This window comes from Meleagris gallopavo, chromosome 6 (genome assembly GCF_000146605.3).
Source record: "Meleagris gallopavo isolate NT-WF06-2002-E0010 breed Aviagen turkey brand Nicholas breeding stock chromosome 6, Turkey_5.1, whole genome shotgun sequence".
Classification (NCBI taxonomy): Eukaryota; Metazoa; Chordata; class Aves; order Galliformes; family Phasianidae; genus Meleagris; species Meleagris gallopavo.
In genome coordinates, this window is record NC_015016.2 from 5,516,578 (window position 1) to 5,528,525 (window position 11,948).

Genomic DNA, 11,948 nt, shown 5'->3' on the forward strand with positions numbered 1-11,948 from the left:
CATCCACTCTTTTGTTTCCTTCTCCCTTCCCCCTGAGCACAGCATCACTGCTCCTTCCTTTATCCTTTTATTCCTCAATTCTCCTCATTCCTCACCAGCTGTTGTTCAAGTCAGGGTGTCCTCATCTTCTCCCAGGCTATGGCCAGCTGAGCCTTGAGTACCGAGTGGGAACTGAAGTAGAACCCACTCCCAGCCCCTCATCATGTGTGTGGTGGCTGGGGGCAGTGGGGAGGCAGTTGCAGGCAACATAGTCCCCAACACATCTGCTCTGTTTTCCAGGCAGCACGAGTCCATGCAGGTTTTTTTCAGAGACTACTGCATAGAGTAGATGTGATTTGAATTTGACAAAAATGCATGAATTTGGCACATGAATGTTCCTTTGTCAAATTTCAAGTCAGAGTCATAAACTGAATATCCAGCTGATTCTTGCTGCAATGACATGAGAATTTGTATTTATGAAAGGAATCAAAGTATTTTCCCATAATCTTGTTCTTTCAAATGCCTTCCAATATCTTTCCTCAAAGTTACCATTTCAATTAAGCCTCACGCAGCTATCATTTCAGTATAGTTAAAATAAAATGCAGTGATACAAAAACAGTCTATCTGGATTATATATGGCAGTTATTAAGTACTAAAATGGACATATTGAAAAACAAGCACCAGGCTATTTTATCTAGTGTTGCCATTGCTGTCGTTTAATAAGGACATGCAATATTTGGTATATGTGGGAGAATGACCACTTACCATTTATGATTGAAGATAAGTTGAGATGAAGCTGGTTGAGAGGGAGACTTAATTTCTTGCCTTGTTAGTTCATCGGCTGTCTAAATGCAAACTATGACATTTCTAAATGCATTCAGCACAGGTTGTGCCCTGAACAAATATGTTCCAAATTCAGCCCCCTTTTTCAGATAACAAAGGCAATAAAGATAGTACATGTACTGGAAATAGTTGCTGAAAGTTTGCTGAGGTCAGAGTTTTCCCGGAGTAAGGTGAACCAGATTAGCCATGGGTCATTTCTTCTTGGGAAGACTTGTTAATTAGCTATCATCTCAAAATAGCTGTGATTAGGGTGAACCAGGAATATTCTTGGGTCAGGAAATGTGAAGCCAAGGTAGGGTCACAGCTCTGGCAGCCAGCAAGTATTGCTGGGAAAAAAACTGATAGAAATGGAGAGATCATTCTTGCTGTCAGTTGATGAGAAAGCAACGTCTAGGCAATGCCAGCTATTTGGGTATTTTTCCCTCCAGATGCCTTGCAACACTCCTGTGCTGTTACCTCCATTGGTATGCATTCTCTGCATCAAAAATTGCTATCTGTTTGGGTGTTATCTTCTGTGTCTCAAAGAAGGTTGTTCAAACAGAGCCCCTGACCCCAGCACACTCCTCTGTCCCAGACCCTAATAGGAGAAAGTTTTCACTGAGTCCTCAAGCGTAATTCCCCGGACATGGCCCGCTGGCAAAGGCGTATCATCAGATGGTTGTGTGAGAATGAGGTACCTTGATCAACACGCGGTCAATTGCAACCCGTGACACACGGGGTGCCCACAACCAGATTTTCATGTGACTGCGCAGGACCGATTATCGCAGTCGGAAAATGTCACACACTAAAGTGAAGTTATGCTGGTTAATAGTGAAGTTATTCTTGTTAATGGTGGGATTGGCATCATATCCTCCCCAATGGCACTCAGTGGCTGCTAGGATATATAGATGTGAAGGGAAGCTCCAACGGACCACAACACTGAGCAAGTCGTCTCAGCTGAGCTACAGGCTCTGCCTGCAGATGAGGTTTGAAAGCTGAGTAATACTAAACCAAGCTCGACAAAACATGCTAAGTGTCATCCTAGAGAACAAATCATGGAACAAAGACAAGTCAAAGACAAGTTTGAATATATCTCTTTTCTCTAGCCCTAATACCTGAGATACAGTGTATTTTTCAGCAGAAAGGATGTGCTATTGTTTTTCTGTCTACAGTTCTCAGACATCAGAAGACACCTAGAGTCCCATCACTTGTGCAGAATCAGTAAGTTGGATTGAGGAGTATGGGTAGGGCTCACTTCAGTGCTGGACCAGGATGCCCACTGCCTTCACTTCAAGACATCACACTATCAGTTGCAATGACCTCTTAAAAGGATATGTTTGGAGTTGAGTAGAGGTGGGTAAACAAGCAATGTATGCTTGTAAAGCCCTTCAGAGAGTGAAAACACTCAATAAACTTTGGCTTTATTGGAAGCTCTACTTTGTATTACACAGGAAATAACTGAAGTCTCCATCTGTATCTGAGTACCCAAAGCTGGTGACAGTGATATCAAATCTCTTCTGTTTTAGTGCTAGCAGAATGTAAAACCTAGCCATGTGAGTTAGTGGGACCAGAGGATGAGAAAGGGGATAGACAGGAGAGTCTGTAGAGTTGCGTTCCTTCTAAGCCAAGAAGGATATGCTTTTATTTTGCTTGGGCATGCACAGCTAGCCAGACTGGTTATTAGAAACCTAGGTTGGCAGGTACATGCATTAAAACGGAGTTATGAATACCTGCCTTCTTGAATTTATGCTAAGGAAGCCGTATTTTCCCTGTGTCAAGCCAAGCAATGTTGAAACCAACATTCAGAGCTAAGCAAAATATTGTTTTGTTCTAAAAATGAATGTCCCAACAATTGGGATCTTCTGTGGAAAGGTAGCTGTAAAATTATTGTGTACAAAAGGTATCAGTCACACTGCTCCACAGTATAAAAGAAATTAATTGGTCTTCCACGGTTACCGAGGAGAATCAGCAGCCCAATCTGGCCAAAACGTGTTAAACATTTTTATGCAAAAACGGAAAGTAAATGTTGGTGTGAACAAGCAGTGGATTTGTAAAAGCTTTCATGAAGTTGTTGTACATGGAGAAGTTTTTGCACTGTAGCTCCTACGTTTACAAGGTGATTTTTCTCCTAATTCAAGAAGGTAAAGTAATCAAATCTAACAGCTCCATGATTATAACACAACAGCTTAGTGAGTGCAGAACCAAGGGAAAATGAACAGCTATACAAGATGCATTGTAAACTGTAAATTCAATTCAATTCAATTATTTTTTTTAATAGTTTGTAGTTTGTCATTGTTGTGGCAGCTGCTTAAGTAAGAGTTTTCTCTGTCACACCTACAGTGGGAACTTCAGAATGGGACCCATTTTAATCTGCAGTTTGTGATTGTGCTATAGGATTCCACAATGACTGAAGGGAACAATTTCTTGTTAAGAAAAACAAACAAGAAGTAAAAATTATCACAGTCAAACGATGCATTTGGAAAGGCTTCTTGGAAAGGTTTCTTGATAAATGTGCCTGTGTTCAGTGAGAAATGGTTTGTAATGTTGAAATAAGAATTGAAAATAATTGTTCTTCTTGGGCAGGTTGACCACTAGTGCAGCTCAGTGCAGCTTCACTGATTTCCTAGCAAATATCTCGACCTTTTGTGCAGGACTTCATCTGCTGTTCTGTGTTGCTGTTGAGCAGTAGCCTACTATCCAAAATGCTGTGATGGAAATGAGTCAGTTTGCTCTCAAAAAGCACACAGCCCAGTATGAACTAGAGTGGTAAAACGGAAGTCCTTGAATAGATCACAAGACATTCAGCTTCCATGCAACCATTCCCTAACAGCATTGGTTTTTATTGGGGGGATAGCACAGATCTATTAGACTAGGCAGTATGCTATGAGTAATGCTGTTATAAGAAACACCAAAGTGTTTATTCATGACACTTGCTGTGTTAAAGGGTGTTAATGAGTGGTTTTCTTCATGTGGATCAAGCAAACAACTTTCCAGACCTGAAGCTGGGCTACCTGCTGTAAAAGTCAGTTGGAGTTAGGATTGCTCAGATCCTCACCAGATCGTGCCTAGAACATTCTGGGATGTTTATGTTATTTTGATTTCACAGAAACTGGAGGAAAAAAACAACTCTCGGAATGCTGGCTGATGTCAGGTATACTTTTTTGTTGGGTTATGTAAAGCTTGTAGTTCAGCATTTAAGCTTGGGTCAAGGTCACCAAGCAGTAGGCTGCCAGCATTGCTAGAGAGTCCCGAAAAGCAAACAGGTATTAAAGAGCAGACATTGAGGAAAATAAGAAATTCCATAATAGGAATAGAACTTTGCTCATTAGAAGACTGATTTGTGGTCTATTTCTTACTATTTATTATTTTTTTCCTCTCAGCTTCCTTTTTTTGGTTTGATTTATGAGGAGTTAAAAATAGCATTTCATCCGAATTGCAACCAGCATGATAATTCACGGAATTGCTACTTGACATTAGTAATTGTATCAGAATCTGGTCTAAACATTTCTGAATTGGGCCCAATCAAAAGCATAGGATTTAATAGCGCTGTGATTTTGGGCTGACTCATCTGAGAGGCTATTTTGGATTTTTCAAGGTATTACTGTCAGTAAGTAGGATTTTTTTTCAGAGCAGAATTGCATGAAAGCCATCAAAGAGCATAAAAATAATAATAATAAAAAAGATTAGTGGTCCTCGCTGCCTTTCTGTCTTTAAAAATACCTCTCCGTACCTGTAGATGATCAGATGGAGGCTGACTGAATCATAAATAGCCTGTTTTTACCATTTTACAACCATTTTCCATCACAATTGAAATAACTTCAGATCTTATGATGCCCTGCTCATTAGTATTTACTTGGAAGACGATTCCTAATTTTAGCTGTGCCTGGGCTCAGGTAATCATGTTGGCTCCTTGTGCAGAGCAGACGCCTCCAGGGAATGATTCATCCAATGTCTTAGGATGGAGGAGCCTGTCCCTTCCCAGTGGTGCCTCCTGAGCCCAGCTAGCTAACTGAGCTGAGGCCTTCATCTAAGAGACTAAAAGAAATAGGAGAAATAGTGTACGAGTTTTTTTGCTAAGAGATGCAGCTAATAAACCCACGTGTCATGTCATGCTGATGGACATATGATGTACAGGTATGGCCATTTCCAAGCAGAGCTGCCACAGGAGGATGTTAGGACTCCTGATACCATATAGTAATGCATACCTGTAGTCTGTTCCATGTCCTTAATTCCTAAGAAGTACCCAAATCACACAATTTAGTATCTCTGTACAGGTTTTAGGAAAAAGTGCTGACTAACGTGATACCTTCTTATCCCTTGCCACAGTTATCTGAAGATTAGGTTTGAAGTGAAGGATAAAACTTTCCTTTGGTAGAGTGGTGGCTGACTACAGACACAGAGAGACAGTCCTTACACTTTCATTTCTAGCATGTTCTTCTCAAGCAATTTGATTATGTTAATGTATAATTTGTATACTTACATTAAGTAAGTAATTTCAACTGAGCCCAGAATTTCTCTGAATTCCAGCATACAGTGGTAAACTGAGAAATAGCATGGGTCTGTATGATGGAATTATTTAGAGGATAAGTAGTTACTTGCCTCACTGTTACATTACCCTTGCATTAATGGTTTCCTGTGCTGTTATTCCCATACCTAAACCTCATACAGCCAACAATCTACACCTACCAGACATCTCAGAGATGAGGGATAAAAGGGAACTCTGAGAGCGGTTCATGAGTGAAACATCATAGTGACATCCTACACGTCTGCTGCCCCATAGCAAGGATCTTGGCTCACATAAACTTACAGAAGGAGCACAGCAGACTTAGCAGCTTGCTTCCTGCTGGCAGAGCCCGCTGCCAGCACAGCCCCACTTCCAACTGCATGGGAATCACGGCATCCCAAGACTTGTATCTGATCTCCTTGCAAATCACAAGCAGCTCAAGTGCCTCAGTTATGCCACCTTGAATTAGCAGCATCTGCCTTCTGTGTATCCTCGGCACTCGCCCTCTTTCCTTCCCCACATTCCTTGCCTAAATATTATTTCTACTTGCAATAACATTGCGTTACATCACCATAGTGAGATGTTCTCTCTTGTCACTTCTGAGCAGTTGTTGGATGCCTCGAGACGTGTCAGTGACCTTGGTTGCATTTCAGCTAGGGGAGCAGTCAGCCTGTGATTTATTTTCTCCTAGTGGGACTATAAAGATCCATAACAAAGTCTCTTTCTGTGCAACACATAGATTAAAGGCAGGGTGTAAAGCTTGATTTCTTTTGAAATAAATTAGTTTCCAGGTGTAGTTCTCATCATCAAATATTGTGACACTTAGAATCGTAGAATCATATAATATCCTGAGTTAGAAGGGACCTATAAGGATCATCACATCTAACTCCTGCCTCCACAAAGGACATGAGTCAAATTATCTGACATAAGGCTGAATGAATGGTCAGCTTGGAAAAGGGCAAGTCCTAGCTACCAAGATGTCTTTTCATCATAGTTTTAAGTTCCTACCCAACACAAGACAAGGAACATAGTGCTTTTTTAAGTGGGAAAGATGGATCTGTCCACTACCAACAAAAATATTCTTTTGTTATAATAATGTAATGCTGTGACTAAAATTGGCTAAAGTTTTGCCATCAGAGATCCATCTGTGGTTCCCGTTACCAGCATGGCATTTAGCCATCACAGCGTATTTGTTACTGCAACATCTCAGTGAGGTCAGACAGTGCTATGAGAGCTGGTAGGGGACTTGCTGTGGACAGAGGCTGGGCATCTAAATTTCTGCTGAAGTCAGAGGGTATTTAGCCACCTAAATACCTTTCCAGAGTTGGCGTGGTGCCTTGATTAATCTCATGAAAGACCAAGAGACCAAAATCTGCTCCTGCTTTTCCTAAGTCTCTTCAGCACATTTGTTCCATGTGCAGTGCAGCAGCGCCTTCTCCCCTCATCTCCTTTTCATCAGGTTGCCGCTTTTAATCAGCAAATCTGGTAGTGCTGTAATACCAAGAAAATGTCCCTTCTACATTCAGAAGGATGTGGAAATTATTGGTAATACCCCGCTGGAGTCATTAAACCTGATCAGCGGGGCTAATACAACATGATGAACCTGGGGTAGTGGTGACTCATGATCAAAATATCAACAAAAATCACTTGGAGAAATCACTGGGGCAGGTTTCAAGTGGCTTTGAATATTCTTGGATAGAGGAGTGAAGCAGGAAAATAGAAGGCAAATCAGAAGGGAAAGAGAAGAACAAGGGAGGAAAGACTACATGGAGTAGCTTGTGCTAGAATAATCCTCTTTAGCATGTGCTTATTGCAAATTTAAGAATTAAATAGTTTTTTTTTTTTGTGTTGTTGTTTTTTTCACAATTGCTTTGTTATTGTTTTGCTCCTTTTCAGTTTGTGTGCGGTTCTTCCCATGCTGCTCCGTGGATATCTCAAAATTTCCAGGCAAAATTTGGTGGAGGCTCCGAAAAACTTGCTACAGGATTGTTGAACACAATTGGTTTGAGACTTTCATCATATTCATGATCTTGCTGAGCAGTGGAGCCCTGGTAAGTGTATCAGGATTTCCTTGCTAATAGAAAGTAGACATGGGTCTAAGAGGAGACGTTCTTAAATTAGGTGATCATAGGAACCCTCACTGCTTATTTCTAAAAGCAAAGTATGTTTGGCTTTCTGCTTTTCTGATTTCATCTGCCTTTTCCATATAATGAGGAACTTTGTTCTGTTATAAAATTATGACGTGCATAGGTTTTGAAAAGGGCATCTTTAAGGAAGTGTGCATGAAGAGGTAGCCCAGAATTACCACTTCAGTGTCCTATAGCTGCTCTCTGGTAGTTCCCATCTGAAGACACGCATTTGGCTCTAGGGGTACCTTTTTCTTCCTTTTTTTTATAACATATTTTCTGATCAGCGAAGGAAAAGAGGCAATGAGCAGTGAATCAGAGAGCTACCAACAGAGGTAGTGGATGCCTATCACGCTCTGAACACAGCTTAGCTTAACCCACCATACCTTCCCTGCCCAGAAATCTCCTGCTTGCAGCCAGAATGAATGTGCGCTCATGGATAATGGTTGGTCATTGCTAATGACTTTGATAAAGGATCCTCTCCTGCTGAGATCCCAAGGGCGCTGGGATTATCAGCTCTGTATTACCAGCCCTCAGTTTGTTATGGTGGTGGCAATCAGTGGCAGTTTCTGAGAGTTTGACTGGTGGTTCCTCATTTAATGGTTGGGAACCCTGCCTATGACAGAGGGTTGGAACTGGATGATCTTTGAGGCCCCTTCCAACTCAAGCCATTCTGCGATTTACATGAGTCAGGAACATCCCTGAAATTGGTAGGATTTCTCCCAGGTTTCTAGCTGTTCGTGCAGCAAAGGAGTATGTCAGAGGTGTTCTGGAATTCAGTCCAGTGACCCTTGATGTTCTCCTCAGTGAAAGAGTAAGAAATATATCTGCTAAATTTGCAGGCAGTACCACATTTGGACAGGTTTTTCTGAAGGTTGGGATTAACTTCTGCCAAATGCATGAATCTGCCTTCAATATCTAAGACAAAAGTCTAGTTAGAAAGGTGCATGCTTCACCTCAGAAGGGATAATCAAGGGTAGAAAGACAAAATGCAGCATGACTGGTAAGGTAGCAGATTTACTAAAAGAAGCTGGAGAGAGAGCAGGCAATAAACAGAATAAATACATCACAGCACTGCACAAAAGCCAAACACCCCACTGGGCTGTATAAATAAGCACGTTCTTCCACTCCAGTTGGCATCAAGGAGGCCTCAGCTGGAGCATAGGCTGCAGCTCTGGGCACTGCACTTTGGGAAAGACGTGGGCTAATTGAAGAAACTCCAGAGGAGGGCAACGCAAATTATCAGTGGCCTAAAAAAAAAAGAGGAAAACACAGAACTGGGCTTATGTAGTTTAAAGAAAGTCTCTGCAGGGAGAGAAGGAGATGGAAATATATAAATGTTGATGCAAAAGGGAAAGAGATAGGCTATTCTTCAGGTCCACTAGGGATGGGCTGAAATTTCTCCCAGGGGATTTTATTTTATTATGAAAAGCAAAAGGCTGAATAACTTGTGTAGATCTGAGGCTGCTGAAAATTGTCATAGCTTTGCTGAAATCAATGGGTTCTGGCAGTTTTTGCACCAGCTTGAGGATCAGTGTTAATTTTTTAATGCATTTTAAAGGAGGCATGTCATTTGCTATAATATGCTTTAGAGAAATACACTTCCTTACATTTGTAATTAAAAGTGCTTTATATCCTGAAGACTGAAATACAAATCTCATTTACTTTTCATTGCATACTTTCGTGTGTGTGTGATTTTGAATTTACTCAGTGCACTTCTGCAGAAGAGCAATTTCCACTGCCACTTCTCAAATGCCAGCACTGTGCTTTAATATATCAGCACTGCACTTTCAGCATTTGGATTGGAGATGCTGAGGGAAACACACATATGCTTTTTTCTGTTATTCTGAAGGAGCCTTTCCAAAAATTGAGCTCATCTGACCACGTCCCTGCAACACACAGAGTTCTTCAGGGAGTTTAAAGGAATATGGTTTAGTGGGCATGGTGAGGATGGATTGATGGTGGGACTCAATGATCTTAGAGGCCTTTTCCAACCTTAATGACACTGTGATTCTATTCTGTTTCTATACGGTGGTCAAATCATGACAATACATCTACAGCTAATTGCAAAAGATCTGAAAACCTTTCTTGTGCATTTAAGCCAGAACTACTCAAATTGGGAGACTGTGTTCTAACAGTAATTGTGGGAAACACTGCAGGTATCATGTTTAATTGTTTTTTAATACACAAAGCAAGGCAGAAGAAACAGCCCTTAATGTTAGTTTAGTCTTTTGTGTAATGTCATAGCTTGTGCAGGATTATGGTGCACCTGGGGCATTTGGGTTGCATATTCCTCACCACTTACTAAGCTTCTTCCTGGCTCACTGTGTGCTTTTGGTAGACCAAACACAATGTACTTTCTGACAAGTTGGTAGAAAACAAGGAGAGCAAAGGCAGGAGAGAGAGTAGGAAATCACTTTAAATAGTTTATTGTTATTTTTGTGGTAATTGCAAAGTACAGCAAGTCATCTGACAAAGTGAGTGAGCCCCTACCAGGAGTGATAAACTCCCATCTGTGCATTGTTTTCTGTGGCTTTTTCCAGCAGCTCTTTCACACTCTTGAAATATCATTTTTGAAGGCAAGATAGGAGATTGAGTCGCGGTGAAAACGTCACCCTGAAGTGTGGGGACAAATGGACAAGCGTTGGCTTGGGCTGCCAGAGCTGTCTTGTCAGTTTAATTACTGTTTCCTGGCAGGCAAAAGGCCAGTGTGATTGCCGGAGTGACAAGTAGCACACTTCTTGTATCTGCAGGCACTGCATGTTTGCTAACTTTTGGAAGTTCCTCAGAAAACAACGACAGATCTTGAAATATGTAAATGCAGATAATGGAGATGGTTAGCACAGGCCCTCTCAAGTAACATGGTGCTTTCTTGTTGCCAAGTGCTCCAGGTCACACAATGGGACAAGAGGAGTGTATCAAAGCTTGGGACTTCCAGGCTAGAGGGACGTGGAGGCAGTTTGGGTAAAGATGGTCACTTGCTCAACTGGAGAGGCAGCTCCCAGCTAAGCCCTCTGTAGGCCTCCTTGATGCCAGGTTCCTGTATTATGGCATTATTAGATTATTACTTGATTATTATGGGATGACTTTACTTGTTTGAATTTAGTAGGCACATTGTTTCATATAGTAAATATTTTAAAAGGGTTATTAAGTTGCTTGTATTTGACGCAGGCACTGAATGCCTTTTGATGATCCCCGACACAAGCTTAGTTGGACAGATGAGATGGGTAGATAGATACCTTGACCTTTAAAACATAATTGCTCTGTTAAGTGAATAATAATGTGCATTTCTCAAGGCGGACAGTTGCAGCTACCTGAAATGTGATGGCTGAACAGAAGCCAGGGAACTCTGTGCTCTGTAACACAGGCGTAAGCATGTTAATAACCCAATTTGTCATCATTAGCAGCAAGACATGTCAGACTAAATGTAAGGGTCATATTCTGCCTATTACATCAGGATCAGTCCTGTCTATGTCTGTGCACTTACTCTGGTGGTAACATTAAACTAAGAAATCATTGTCAGTACACGATGTCTCATCAAATGATACTACAGACTTGCAGTGCAGTACTGATGCTTTCTGACACCGTTCAGCAGAAGCTTTTAATCAATATTTTGCACTTCCAGGCTTTTGAAGATATTTACCTTGAAGATCGAAAAAACATAAAAACCATGCTAGAATACGCTGACAAAATATTCACTTACATCTTCGTATTGGAAATGCTCCTGAAATGGGTGGCTTATGGCTTCAAGAAGTATTTCACCAATGCCTGGTGCTGGCTTGACTTCCTCATTGTCGATGTAAGTATCGATTTGGAGCTGTGCTGCTTCTTGAGTTGTGATTTGGTGATGCAGAAGGATGGGCTGTTAAGTCTGGTAGCTTTGCATCAGCAAAATGACAGCTGTCACTCCAAGTCTGAGTAACAATCTTTGGTGAATGTAGAAGGAGCCACCAGCCTTACTATGTGACCATGCATCCCCAGGGCACAGCATGCCCAACAAACTCCATGTCGTTGTCAGAGGTGTTACCCTGCTAATGTGAGTAACATTCCCTTCTGGTCTCCTTTACAAGTGAAGGAGTCCAGAGACAGGTGTGAATAATGCTCCCATCAAAGTGATGTCAGTATTATGAAACCAGCAAAAGCACTTTAAGATCTTGAAATGCTACAGTGCTTAGTTCTCCTAAGTAGTTAATCTTTAAAACCAGGAATAGTTGGGAGCTCATTCCCCAGGGATTTTGCTAGATCCAACGATGTCCTCTCCAAAGTTGTGTGGACTGCAGAAAAGAAACAGATGTTAGCACACAAAACCTGAATTGGACAAGGGATCTGCTGAATGCAAGAAAGACCAGAAACATTGCATCCTCCACAACAGTTTTAATGTCTCATCACAGAGTATCAATAGAGGCAGTTATCTCCCTGAGGCCATTTCTTATGAGCTTGAAGTATTAATATGGAAGGCTGGCAGAGCTGTACCATGATTGCAACTTATTAAACTTCTGATAAATTATTCTCCCCCC

At 41.3% G+C, this 11,948-nt stretch overlaps 1 protein-coding gene across 4 annotated transcripts in view; it reads left to right on the top strand.

Annotated features, from left to right (window-relative positions):
- LOC100543777 (sodium channel protein type 5 subunit alpha-like) overlaps positions 1–11,948 on the top strand; it is a 589,192-nt gene that overhangs the window by 546,076 nt on the left and 31,168 nt on the right. For all 4 annotated transcript variants that reach the window (XM_019616237.1, XM_019616239.1, XM_010712352.2 and 1 more), the window contains 2 exons: positions 7,202–7,356; positions 11,057–11,230. In XM_019616237.1, the coding sequence (XP_019471782.1) occupies positions 7,202–7,356; positions 11,057–11,230 (329 nt within the window). The remainder of the gene's footprint in view (positions 1–7,201; positions 7,357–11,056; positions 11,231–11,948) is intronic.